The sequence below is a fragment of the Chinchilla lanigera genome, unplaced genomic scaffold (genome assembly GCF_000276665.1).
Source record: "Chinchilla lanigera isolate Chin_1 unplaced genomic scaffold, ChiLan1.0 scaffold00002, whole genome shotgun sequence".
NCBI lineage: Eukaryota > Metazoa > Chordata > Mammalia > Rodentia > Chinchillidae > Chinchilla > Chinchilla lanigera.
Window position 1 is genome coordinate 14,970,757 of NW_004955403.1, and position 14,658 is coordinate 14,985,414.

At 38.5% G+C, this 14,658-nt stretch overlaps 1 protein-coding gene across 6 annotated transcripts in view; it reads left to right on the forward strand.

Moving 5' to 3' along the window:
* Pde1a (phosphodiesterase 1A, calmodulin-dependent) overlaps positions 1 to 14,658 on the forward strand; it is a 296,642-nt gene that overhangs the window by 64,688 nt on the left and 217,296 nt on the right. Inside the window, exons 1-2 of one of the 6 annotated variants that reach the window (XM_013512495.1) lie at positions 12,999 to 13,044; positions 13,315 to 13,452. The exons of 4 other annotated variants lie outside the window; for them this stretch is intronic. In XM_013512495.1, coding sequence (XP_013367949.1) covers positions 13,400 to 13,452 — 53 coding nt within the window. In that variant the 5' untranslated portion in view covers positions 12,999 to 13,044; positions 13,315 to 13,399. Of the gene's footprint in view, positions 1 to 12,963; positions 13,453 to 14,658 lie in introns of those variants that run through there. One more of the 6 variants, XM_005373349.2, reaches the window with a different exon arrangement.

Here is a 14,658-nt window from a genome sequence, read left to right on the forward strand (position 1 = left end):
AGATGTAGAATTTCTAAATGAATTTGATTTTCAGTATCTTTTTCTGGTATTGGTCATGCATCAGGTAATGTAGTACCTGATGTGTTCAGTGTTGAACTTGCAAAAATATCACTGACCCATTTAAATCTCATGTGGACTTTGAATTTAGAGTTTAAAAAGATGAACATGCAAATAAATCATGGTAACTATTCCATGTCATAGAACAGCTAATAGTAATGATGGATTGGTATGAAAATAAGGTAATTCCAGAGATGAGACTGACAAGAATAGATCCTTGGAATGTACTTGGAGCAAGGAGAATAATCAGCAGAAGCAAAAAGAAAAATTGAAGATGGAAGGAGTTTCTTGAGCTATGAATAGAAATAGAGGCACAAGTATTTGGCTCTATTTTTATTCTCCTTGTTAATAATAATTTTTGTTTCAGAAGAGTAATAGAAGTGGTGATCTATTTCTATGCATTTGGGTTATTTACACAGAACCTACCATATACTGTTGAAAGTTTGGAAAATTCAGTGGCTATTTCTATTCAAAGCCAGCATGAGTCATGATTATCTCTGTTGCTGTCTGATTTTTAAAGCCTGGAGAAGTCAATAGGTTAGCATTTAGGAATTTTCCATTTACTGACATTGGTTCAATTCATCTCTTGGTGGTAGTTCTGCACATTTATTCATAGACATTACTGGAAGCTTAAGACACACTTAAAAAATTATTAATTGAATTTAGAGCCACTTAGAAACCAAACGAAACATGGAGGGAAGCTGGTAATGGTGACTCAGTACTGAAACTAGGCTAGCGATTCAGTGATGGACTTCAGAGTTGTGGAATCAAACCAGCCTCAGTATACAGACACCTTCGAACAGCTTTTCACTCACTGAAGACTTGTAAATAAGAACATCTTATGAGAAGTAAGAAAATCTCTGAATGACCATGGCTTTAAACTCTGATATCCCATGGACTACTTCCCGAATTGCAACCCCTCTTCTTATATGATTAGTGGGAGCCTCCTGAATGCTACAGGCTAATGTGCTTCCCAAATCATGGGTTGTTGCATGGTGCTTATGGTTTGTAAAACTCTCCTTGCCCTTCTTCTTAGCCTGCTTGTTGAATATCTGCATCCTTCAAGCCCCTAGTCAACCATCTATCTTCTAATTCCCTGACTCAAAGGGACTTTTACATTAAGGAAGCTTCTTTTAGTAATGTTCCTTTAACTACCCACTACGCAAAAGTCATTTCCTTCTCCAGTAGTGTTATACATTGCTTGATTCCATGCTGAGCAGTGGGTGTTCGGCTATGAGAATCTATTTAAATGATTTTCTTTGTTGTTGTTTTTGATGATGTTTTCACAGAATGTCTCATTATTCCAAGGAAGCTGTTTACCTGCCAGCTCTAAAGGCTATCAGAATTTGTGGGAGTGCTAATTACAGCCAATGAAATTTTAACTGACCTGCTTCTCCACTTCACTGGCAAAGAGGAATTTCTCCTACTTGGTGAAGTAGAAGGTTCAGCTTGGAGGGATATGAATGACTTGGGCATTAGCCAATTGGGGGAGCAGTTTTTCCTTGTCACTACAAGTTGTAATTTGGGCTTCCTTATTAACTCATTTGAGGAAATTATAATTGCATATATTCTGTTATTGAATAAGCAGCCAGTAAAATTTAAGTCTGACACACAAGTTGAGAGAATCTAGTTTAAAGCTGTTTACTTGATTGAATCTGCAAGGGAAGGGCCCACCTCTGAGAAACACATTTTTGGTGAAATTGAGACCCCTTCAAGGTGGTTCTGGGTTGTACTGTCAATTTTAGCATTCTTAGTCATTCTGGCTTGAATGTGTGCCCTCTAAAATTCAGGTGTTTCCAAGATGATAATAAAAGTTTTACGGTCTGGATTGAGAATGGTACCTGAAAGCCTCACACACTCACAGCAGAGCTTTTGAAAGGTGACTGGATCATAAGGGTGATGTAGCTGACTTGCTGTCGGGAGATAGGGTCTGATCAGTGGAGGCAGGTCACTGGGGGCATGAGGTGGAAGGACGTACCTCTCTCCCAAGTTCCTCTCTTCTCTCTGTTTCCTGGCTACCATGGTGTGAGCAACTTTCCTCTGCCAGACCCTTCCGCCATGCCATTCTGCCGCTGAGCCAGCTGTGGACTGGAAACACGAGCTACAGTAAACCCTCCTCCTGTAAGCTCTGGATATCAGATAGCATGTTCCTACAACAAGAGGGAAAAGCAACAAAGGCAGGGGCTTTTAAGAGGTGATTAAGCCACAAGGGCTGCTTCCTTAGACATCACATGTGTAAAGTTCCCAATTTGAAGAAGTGTACTGACAAATATTTCAAGGCAAAATATGTCCTTATGTATGAGAAAATGTTTTGAATTATTACAAGGAATCAGTAAGAGTCTCTTTTTAGGTTCTAACAGTCATACATACAAAGAAAACTATATTTTTGGAGTAACTTGTTGGGGTTTATTTTTATGGTAGCGAGAAAGAGTCAGCTGTTCTGAGCTTTCCTGCAGTTACTGCATTGTATAGCATGAGTTTATACACGCAATGGATTTATGAATTTGTAAACAAATAATTACAGAGATTGTATACAGAGATTATGATACTCACAATGGGGAAAGAAAGATGTACTGCAAGTATGTGAAATTCGGATGGGGTGGTCAGGAGAGTCTCCTATCTGAAGAGATGAAATCTGAGCAATTAGCAGGACAAATAGCATTTCAAACGGATGATCAATATGTTCAGAGAGCCAGGAAAGAGCGCAGAGTGTGGAGAAAAGCACGTCAGTGTTGGCAGCCGGAAGGAAATCAGCCTAAAAGTCCAAATTGGGAAATGGGGACAGACAGGTGAGAGCCAGATGAGGTGGGATATTCCACCATGGTGTGGCACGCTCCCTGTGAATAAGAAAGCATCTTAATGAAATGCAGCATGACGTGTTTCCCTGATTCCACTGTAATGAATACAAACTTTTCCCTGTCAGCTAGCAGCAGGGGTGGGGAGTGGGACTGACTTTAGCACAGATGAAAGCAAAGACAAAAAAGAAGCCCAGCTTTGAATAACTAAGTGGACTTTTTGAGTCTCCTGTAAGACAACAGTCCTATATTTTAGTCTTCGTTCACACTAACAAATGCTTCCCAAGGTCCTGACACTCTATCATATGTTAATGATTGAGGCCTGTAGACCTGAACACGGGGTCAATTATAAACCATGGATAAAGGTACTCAGGAGATACATTAGGCAGAAAATCCCTGGTAGGAGGGAGAAATTTATCTCTTCTGCTGAGGTGAAGTACTACATAGAAAGCAGGACTGTAATATGAGATGTTTCCTGCAATTGGACAAAGTATTTTGACATCTTACCTATAAAATGCAGTTCCAGTGTGGGGAACATGTTGGGTTGAATATGAAAGCATGAAGCAGAGAGGATTCTGCCATGATTTAGTAAATTAAAACGGGTGTAGCCAGTCCCAAACATCCCTCAGTGCCTATGTGGGACCGACGTCCAAGGCAGTCCTGCCTGCCCTGTGGGGTGGAGGCACTGTTATCTATTGCTATCCTGCCATGCTTTCAGATGAAGAAGGTTCAGAATCTCAACAGAGATGCAGTCGAGTCTCTGGGCAAGGCTTAGAGGATCTGGCAATGCCAGTGAGGGCTGAGATGGCCTCAGTCAGCAGGAAGTTACTACAGTGTTCTGACTGAGTCAATGAAAATAGCAGCCTTGGAGTTGAACTGTAGACATCTGAACGTAGCTGAGTTGTGACACAGACCATGGACACCGTTGCAAAGTCCAGTGTACACAAAGGACACCAATAACCTGCAGGTTTGGCCACATCTTTCATACTGCATCTAAGTCATCGAAACTCAATTCCTGATAAATTTAGATGTCTCCTTGAAGCAAATCAGTGTGTGGGAGGAAATATAAAAGACTGTACGGTACTTTTACTAGATATAAATGAATTTTGAAAAGTATACTTATATAAAATGATGGTGGGTTGTTGATGATTACTTTGTTCTTGTATTTATGTATTTAATAAATAACCACTGAGCATCTCTTACAAACCTTGTACAGGGAAAGACCACAGATCCTAAACCCTGCCTTTCTAGAATTCACAGTCTAGTGAAGGTATTTCCAAAATGAGGTAGTAGAGAAACAAATAGTTAAATAAGAAAAAATAAAGATGCTACCATTGAGTTTCTTATTTGAGCCATGAACTATATTTTTAATTCTACAATGGAGGTGGAAAGCATTTTGGTGATACACACGACCTCACAGTGGTTAAGCCAAGCTAAAAATGACTGAAGTTTGTTCTTGGTTTGGCATTCCATTTGACGTCTTATCATAGAGCCAGTGACAGAGTCACAGAGTGTCAGAGCAGGGAAGGATCTTAAAGGTCACTTGGCCCGACCTCTTAGTTTGACTAAGAGGAAAATTGGCAGCATATAGAGAAAATTGCTGCTACAGCTGGGTTCTGTGACGTTAGTTCAGGGCTGTGTGTACCAGAGCAGAGCTTCCATTTGGGTTTGGTAGGAAATATTCATTGATTAGCCTGTTCAGTTCACGTTGCTATCTCAAGCCCTAAGAGGGCTAGCTCTTATAAATATTGGGAACATAATGGACAATGTTACAACATTTAAGTAGGGTAAGAGGTTAGGAGAACAGACATTCCCTGGAGAGGTTGGTTGTTTCTCCTTTCTTTCCACAGAATGTTAAATATAGCCCATACAGAGCCTGAGACGCCTCAGAGGCAATAGCCTGCATATATGACAGCTGGCTTATTAGGAGATGAAAGCTTGGGCTCAGGAAAGAAATATCTGAGTTCAAATCCTAGCTTCACTATCAAAGTATCAACTGGCTTCTTAATCAGTTGTGAAACCTGGAGCAAAATGTTCATTATAAAAAATGAATAAAATGCTGAAAGCTGTGGATGAATTGCCTGGAAAGGATAAATTTGATCTAAGCTCTCTCTAAAAGGTGCTGCTCTCATCACAACAGATTTTCCTCTAGTGGAAAAGGGGCAGAGTTCACCCAGTCATTTATCTTATGGCACTTAGCCCAGTAATGTTTTCCTTTACTAATGCAATATGTATGGCTATGACAAATGAAAACTGTGGTATTGCTTGCATTTAATGCACATACTATACTATTCTGGGGTTCATTAAGATCGAGGCATTTTTCTGGGGGGAATATCATGTATACATTGTATCTTTCATGTATGATGTGTACAAGAAGTGAACAGCTGAGAATGACTGAAGTGGAGTGTAGGTATATAAGGCACTCAGTCATACAAAAGGCTAGTTTTCCCTTTAGAAGCAGGAATTGCAAAATAAAATAATATGATATATGTATATACTGGTAAAGATAAAGTGCCATCTTATTCTCTCTTGCATTTTCTTTTTCCACTTCCACTTCATTTAAAATTTTCTTAAATACAGAAATTATGATATTATGTTTAATGAAATTATGTTGAAAACAAAAAGAACATACATTTCATCTCTGGTATTTGGCTACACTTATGTGGTTAAAGTAATAACTTGCGGTTGCATTTATTTTCCTTTGCTTGAGTGCATACTATCAAATGATCTTTCTGTGACTGCATGTTTTGGCACTTGCACAATATATTATAAACAGAGCCAGGAAAGAAACTATAATGATAAAGACAGAGTACAAAATCAATAGGTTTTCTAAACATCAATAGTGAACCAGCTGAGGAAGAAATCAGTAAGGTAATTCCATTCACAATACCTTCTAAATACATTCATACATACATACAATCAGTCTAATCAAGGAGGTGAAAGACTTCTACAGTGAAAATTACAGAATGCTGAGGAAATTGAAGAAAATCCTAGAAGATGGACAGATGTTCTATATTTATTGTCAGCAGAATTAATAGTTAAAATAGACATATTACTCAAAACAATCTGCAGATTCAATGCAATCGCCATCAAAATGCCCATGACCTTCTTCACTATACTAGAAAGAAAATGCTAAAAGTCATTTTACGAACTATGAAAATTAAAGATGCAGAATAGCCAAACTAATATTAAGCAAGAAGACCAAGGCTGGAATCATAATAGTATCTAATTTCAAATTACATGATAAAGGTACAGTAACAAATACATCATGGTACTGATGCAAAAATAGACACATAGATCTAATGGAATAAAAGACAGGACACAGAAACAAAAGCACACAACTAAGGCCATCTGATTCTTGACAAAGGGGCCAAAAATATATATTAGAGAGAAGACAGCAGCTTTAAAAAATACACCTGGGAAAACTGGATATCCATATATAAAAGATTACTACAAGATCCCTATGTCTCACCCTATAGAAAAATCAATTCAAAATGGATTAGAGGCCTGAAACTTTTCTTTTCTTTTCTTTTCTTTTCTTTTCTTTTCTTTTCTTTTCTTTTCTTTTCTTTTCTTTTCTTTTTTCTTTTCTTTCTTTCTTTCTTTCTTTCTTTCTTTCTTTCTTTCTTTCTTTCTTTTATTTTTATTTTTTGAGACAGGGCCTTGCTATGAAGTTCAGGATGACCTTGAACTCACTATGTAGTCTATGTTGGCTTTGCTTCAAACTTGAAGCAAATCTCCTGCCTCAGTCTCTCAAGTGCTGGGATTACAGGTGTGCACCACCATGTCTGGACAAAGGCCTGAAACTTTGAAACTGCTAGAAGAAAACATAGAGCAAACACTTGAAGCCATTGACACAGGCAAAGACTGCCTGAATAGAATCCCAATAGCACAAGAAATAATAGTAAGAATCGCCAAATAGGACTACCTCAAACTAAAAATTTTTTCACAGCAAGGGAAATAATCAGTAGAGTAAGGAGACAGCCTATGGAATATGAGAAAATTTTTGCCAGAGAATTAATATGTGAATATATAAAGAACTAAAAAAACACCAAAAAATCAAATAGCCCAATCAAGAAATGGGCAAATGAATTGAATGGACAGTTCTCCAAAGAAATATAAATGGTCATTAACTATATAAGAATTATTAACTTTTTCAGCCATTAGGGGAATTCTAATCAAAACTACACTAAGGTTCCAATTCCCCCAGTCCTCAAGAATACAAAAAATAATACATCCTGGAAAGGATGCTGGCAAAAAGCAACTCTTCTGCATTGCTGGGTGGAGATGTAAATTAGGATAATCACTATGGAAATCAGGATAATCAGTATGGAGGTTCCTTAAAAAACTAAAAATTAAACAATAAAGAAATGAAAAATATAAGAAACAGAAAAATTCACCTGTTTTCCGTGATGCTTAAGAAAGAAGGCAATGGCACTTTTAGTATCCTTTTGATTGGCAACATCATGTGAATTGATCTATGTACTTCATTACACAAAATGAATGACTTAAGATGAATATATTGGTATGTTTTACCTGAGTGCTTAACAAATTAATCTAAGTATTTTCTGAGCCCCTATTATGACTATAACAGTGTGGAATGGGATAGGGTGTGGTGTGAGAGCCTATGTATGTGTTGATTAATTTCCTCCTGGCTGAAACAAAATAGTAGAACTCTTAACTCAAAGAGCAGAGTTATATTTTGGCTCACACTTTTAGCTCCTAGTTTGCTGACTCTAAGACAGAAATGGCATGGTGGAAGATCCTGGTTGGAGGACAGCTGCTCACGTTATAGTGACCAGGAAAGAGAGTGAAGAGAAGGGGTAAATAGGGAAAGGAACCCCTCTAGGTCACACCCTTAGGAACCCGCCTCCTCCAGCCAGCCTCCCATCTGCAAACCAGCTATGTCACCCCACAAAGACTCCCCCTTCCCAAAGTGCATGAGGCCTTTGAGGGACTTTTTTGTCTTTGACCTAAGCAAGTGAGTGACAGTGATTGCGTGGGTGTGCATGAAGCATTGGACAGAGTCAGGCTGCATTTGTTTCATCACATCAGGAAACATGTAAACACTACTTCTGAACCCTGCCCCTGGGAAGGGAACTATTCATAATAAGTTATAGGTAGCCTATTTTATAAGAAAATTAGCCTAGCTACATTAGTATAGTGCAGTTGTGACTGTGTAAGGCATATGTTCCTGTAACTTCAACAATAGAGAGGTTTTTCCATTTTATTGAATACTACAGAAAAACTGAGTAAGTTAGCAAAGGCGATATTTATTCCTAATATCAAACTTAAATACACTGAGAAAAATTAATGAAAATATTTTAAGAATATGTATATTTTTCTTTGTGCTATATGAATATTTAATGTATAGGTACCTTCCCGTGGCTCATCAGGTATGAAGACTGAATTTAAATATAGTGCTTAAAGTAAATGTGAATCTCACTTGTCTCTCTTAATCACTTAATAGATAAAAGAATATTAGTCCCATATTATGGGTTTCCTATGATCATTTTAACAGCTTTGATATTCTTCAATTGTAATAAAGTTTTGAGCTTCAATTTAGACAGTGTGCTTTCTTGACATTTGAACTGTAATGTGGTTACAGGTTTATTGACATTTATGTAGAGTTTCTTCCATTATGTGTATGAAGACCTGTCTCACATTTTTAAATGCAAAAGTAGACAGACTAAGCCAGGTGTGATGGTGCATACCTGTAATCCCCACACTCTTTAAGGCTAAAGCAGGAGGACTGCAAGCTCTACCTAAGTCTTGGCATCTTAGTGACTCAAAAAAAGTAGACAAATTAGTGTTTCAGGCTTATGGTCTTATTCTCTTCATTTTCCCTCAGATGAAATATTTATATTTAATTAATAGCAATTTAACAGTAATGTAGGTAAGCCACAACTACAGAAACTACATGTCAACCACAAATTCAAAGATCCTTCCAGAAGATCTTTACAATGTATTAATACTCATGTATCTGCTTGTGTAACAATGAAAATCAAAGGATATAATTGAAAAGATCTTCACATCAGTTTGGGTATAGCATATCTCCATCCTGAACTGCTGTGTGGAACATGTGAATGTAGGATTAGATGCTTATTGATAATGATTGAAACACTGAGTTAGGTGTTAGCATACAAATATATAAATACATATATATATATCTACACAAATACATAAAATTATATATTTATAACTCATTCATAATTATACTTAATAAATATATGCTTTTTAGGACTTGAAATACTTTACTCAAAGCTCTTTTTAATGTGAGGATTTGTGTTTAGGAGCCTGCTGTGATTCTGATGTGCTTTCCTTTGTAGGTGATCTGTTTCTTTTCTCTCACAGCTTTTAATATTCTGTTCTTGTGCTGAATTTCCAGGATCTTGATTATTATAGCCTTTGTGTAGATTTATTCTGAGCATGGCTAACTGGAGTTCTATGTGCCTCACTTATTTGTATGTGAAATTCCTTCTCCATGTTTGGGAAGTTTTCAGCTGTTACTTCTGTGAAGAGGTTTTTAATGGCATTTGAGCTCTCTCTGGCTTTCCTGTTAACTCCATTTAGTCATATGTTGTTCTTCTTTGCTTCATCTTGCAGCCATTCAATTGATTTTTCATAGTCCCTTGTTGTTTTTAAGATATTGTTCTTTTCGTGGTTGCTAACTGCAATCCTGTCTTCTAGATATGATACTCTATTTTTGCCTTCAACCTATTGTGTATACTTTCAATGAAATTTTTAATCTCCTGGATATCTATTTGGATCTTTTTTATGGCTTCCATTTCTTTTTTATGTTGGGCATTTATGGTTTCCATGGTTTTCCTAAGTGCCTCTAATTTTTTATGTGTCTACTCTGGATTCATTAGGTATGTGTTCCATTTTGATCATTTCTTTTTTCACCTGAGAGATTATTTTTTCTATAACCATATTCATTTGTTTTTTCTCTTCTGCTGCTTTCATTTCAGAAAGATCCAGTGTGTGTATCCCAATTTCCTCTATCTTATTGTGCTCTGGACTTGTCCTGGGTGGGCTGGAGGTCTGGGGTTGCATTATACTTCTGCCTCTGGTGATTTGCTATGTTTTATTTCCTGTGTTTGTGCTTGCACATTTTTCCTATGGTAGATAGCTTTATCCATAGTAGCAATACTTCCCTAGGAAGTGTCTATTCCTCAGAGCTGTCTTCTGGGTGTAGGTGGCTCTTGGTTTTTGTGTCTATCCCAAGAACCTACCTTCCCAATTTATTAGGGATGAGAAGTTGATATTTATTTGGCTCAGCACCCTATCCCTTGGTACAGGACTATGGTGATAGTTATCACCCTAGATAACCACAGTGTTGTTATACAAGGGAGAAAAACTGACTACAGCATGTATGACATCCTAGCTAAGGTGATAAAGTTAGAAGTAACAATATCATCAAGTACAGCTTAGCAACTGACAAACTGTGGTAGTTATTAATTTGATACCTTTAACCTTAGGAGCAGGTTCTGAAGTTATATAGCACATCCAACATATGCCAGGAGCTTGTATGCAATAGTTTCTCCTTGGTAAACTGATTTTACCCTGTTGGGTGGTATTTAAGAGGGGCAGGGGACAAAACAGAGAGATAAATGAGGAAGAAGGTAGTAGAAGCAATGCTGTAAGGCTAGAGAAGATCACCCAGTTTGGGGAAGGCTGGAGAATAGTGCAGAAAAGAATGAGAGAGAAAGCAAAATAATATTGAAGCAAACCAGAAAAAGAAGAGATGATGTTCATTCACAAGAGAGATAGTTGAGAGAAGAGAGAAAGAAAAATAGAACAAAAGAAAAATACAGGTAAGAAATCTAATTGGTCAAAAGAAAATGAAATAAAAAGAAACCAAGGACAAACACAATAAGACAAAAACCAAAACAAAACAGAACAAAAAACCAAAAGAAATAAACAAAAACAAAAGAAACAAAATATCTTGCCCCAATCAGCCTGAAAAAGGAAAACCAATCAAACAAAGAAAAAGAAAAAGAAGATAGTAACATTCTTCTGATGTCCACAGTTCTGCGGTAGTGTCTAAGTCAGATCCCAAAGATGTGCTGTGCAGCCCAACCAAGTTTTCAGGAGAATTTGTGGGGGGTGAGGGGCTAATCTCATCCTTTGGTTGTGAGGGCTAGGACTGGTCAGCAGCTGACAACATTTTGGGTGCCACTTCTTACCATGCTTGTCTCTATGGTGCTATTCCAGTTCCCGTCCTGCTCTGGGGTAGCGAAAGCCAAGGATTTCTCCCAGGCTGGTATACAGTTATCTCTTTCCGGACCTTGCACAGCTGTGTCCGTTCCACACCATGAACTCCTCTTATCCGATGATCATTGGGCAGAGGGAATGCCCTAGACCAGAAGGGTGTTTCCAGTTCTTATTTAAGGCTAAGAGTAGCTTTTGGGAATGACCTGAGCAGAGTCTGGTGGTCCTAGCTCCTACCTTCCCTCAGATTTCTCCTTGGCCTCCTTCCCAGCTGAAAGCAGTCTACTCTGACTGGATGGCTGTTCCCTTATTCCACTCCAGCACTTTGGCAGTGGAGCAACTGGGCCTGTTTTTCTACCGGGGCTCACCCTGTTCCCTTTGGAATGAAATGGCCCCTCCCACCTACTTCTCTCTTGCTGACCTATGTGCCAAAGCACAGCACCAGTTCACCTCACTCACCAACTGCTGGTTTTGTTGGGCCCCTTGGGACATGGTGCGTGGCTTGCTGGGGACCTGGGGCTTCATAAATATGAGTTTTGAAGTATCAGGTGTCCTAGCTTCTACAATAGTTTATTTGCATGGGGCAAACTAATCTTATTTAGAAATGACACGCTGGTACCATTACAGCTGGAAAGGAACCATATTAGTCAATTAACATTATAACTTCATTTTAGAAACAAGGAATCTGGGAATCAGACAGATGAATAAATTTGCCTACAGTGGCCCTGCATATTTTATTGTTAGTTCAATGCCATCTCAGACTGCTTACATAGTAGTGTGAATTACAACTTCTTCATAAAATTAGTGGTTTCTTTATTTCTCCTCTTTTTCCACATCTCTCCTCTGGGAGGAGAATGAAAAGGTGCTGTCGGCTCCTCTGGAAGTATTTGGAAAGTGCGAAGGACTATAGATCATATCCTCCTTTGTGACGTTTTGTTTTGTTTTATTTTTTGTTTTATCTTCCGGTACCAGGAATCAAACTCACTACCTTGTGCTTGCCAGGCAGGCGCTGTGCCGCTGAGCTAAATCCCCAGCCCCTCCTTTGTGACATTTGATCCTTATTTTCATGGATGATTCAACTAAAGGCATGTGTGTTACTCCACCCCTTATTACCTGTATGTTTAAAATGCCTTAATCATGCTTTGAGATGGTTTAGTTTATTATATACCAAGCCTATGGCCTGGAATCTTATGACATTATTAATTGAGCAGGAACTTTGTTCAAGATTCAGAAAAATTTCCAAAATAAGATATGTTTAAAAAAATGAAGATTTGAGTTATCTGTAATTAGAATAAGAGTTCAAGCTGTGTAAATCTAAATTTTCCAAATAAAATAATTTTATTTTCAGCTGCTCACACACTCTTTTTTAAAACATACTTTTCTTTAAATTCAAATTCTACTATAAAATAAAACCGTAGGCTTCTAGGCAATTCTGGGAATATTTTGTGTGTGTGTCTGTGTTTGTCTGTCTCCCCTGTGACCCCCGGTGCTTCCTCTAAGTGGGGAAGCTGCATTTGGGTATATACATCTGGCTACAAGGTCACCAAAAGAAATAAGCAATTTTTGTTTTTCTAACTTTCCCTGCTCTGGCTCACTTCACATTGGGCTAGTATCAGTGGAAACGGCATCTTTCACTTCAGCCAAGTGTAGGGTATTAGGTTATGAGTGCCATAAGTGATGAGCCGTCCCACACATCTAGCGTGAATACAAGCAAGATTGTAAAATCATTGTAATCTCTGGAAGCAGAGCTAGCCAAGTAACCCAGGTCCATTTTTCTGTACTAGTTTGTATACAGTTCCCATTTGAGCAGGACACACTCTCAGAGGGTACTCACATGGGACTGCTGAAGCAGCTGTACAACTTTTATTTTGAAGAAAAAAAGTTGAGCCTCAGAACGGCTGTTTGAAAGACAGGGAGGGACTTAGCGCTGCCGAGTTTGACCAGCATGTGGAAGGACAGCTCTCATGGCTGCAATCAGGTAGAGAGCTCCTACCTGGGTGACACTTGGGCAGGGAGGCTTTTTGTTTGTTTTGCTCTGTTTCTGAAGGTCCCGTGCACGTCTCTCGCCCGTGTCAGCGTGACTCTTGGTGGTGTTTGCACACCCTGCTCAGTGGGGGAGTGCCCCGACGTGCCTGTCTTATGTGGCCTTTATGGACACACTGCTCAGCTGGCAGAGAGCAGGGAAGTTTTCTCCCAGCACCCAAAAAGAGAAAGAGGAAACTACTTTTTCCTTCTGGGCTTCTTTCAGCACAATAGATCAGGATAAGCTTCCACATTCCCTCCCTGGATTTTCTGGAGTGGTTTCCAGGAAGAAGTTAAATCTTCATCTTTAAATGGATGACCATGTCACAATCAGGAAGAAACATCTCCAAAGACCCATCTTTAGGTGAGTAAAACGACATCCCAGGTGGCCCCTGGGCTGTCAGCAGCAGCTTCTCGCCCTCATCCTGAATTTAGCGTTCTGGCACTAAGCTAGAGCACATAGTGAAGCGTTCCTAAAGTATAAAACTTCTTCGTGTGTACTGGCGGAGTCCTTTTACTTTCTGCTTTCTGACACTCTGTGCATATCAGCTCCTCAAAGTATATTTTAAAAACATCTTAACTATTCAAGCACATGAATGACATAGCACTGGAAAAACTTTTGAAGCATTATGCAATCTTTTGCTGTTTCTGACAGTGGTTGCGCAGCCCTCTAAATAGAAAATATTGTGCTTGGTTCTTTCAACTGATTATACTCAAGGGCAGGATTTTATTTCTCTAAATGCCCCATCTTTCTGAAGTAATGTGTCATGAGAGAAATTTGAACTTGATAGCTGCTGTAGTAGAGTACACATTTTAGAGCTTGTTCAGGAATATCGGACTAGCAGTTAAGAAACAATAGAGCAATACAAAAAATTACACACTACGGTGGGTCTATCGTCTAACAAAATGTAATCAACACATAATGGATTGGGCTAAACATTTTTTTGAGGGGGAAGGACACTCTCTCTGGAGCAGCCATCTCTCCATTGATTCTTTATTGATTTTAAGCTATGTCTGTTAAAATTCAGAATTGGGAATTAATAATTTTAAAGTAGGCAGAAAATGAACACAAAATTTCTGCTTTTGAAAACAAATTTTTTTGAAAAAATTAAGTTAATTAGACATCAGTTTTATTCTTTCTTCAAAATTGTACCAAGACGTAAAGATACTAAGCAATACCCATACTAACAATGTCAAGTTATAGCCTCTGGTTGTTGATGTAGAGTGAAATAGAATTCTAATAAAAATTCATAATAGAAATTTATGGATGGAAATCCTGGTATTCTGTGGTTGTTACATACTGAATGAGAGTGAATCTACAGGACCATAATTAGATAAAATGTGACCACTGTGTGTATTGATTAAGCATTATCGTTGTATTGTTAGTAGATACAGTGCACTTATATAATGCTAAAATTAGTGCTAGGGGGCTGGACGTGGTGGCGCATGCCTGTAATCCCAGCGCTCGGGAGGCTGAGGCAGGAGGATCACTGCAAGTTCAAGACCAGCCTGGGCTACAAAGTGAGCTCAAGGCCAGCCTGAACTGCATAGCAAGATCCTGTCTCAAAAA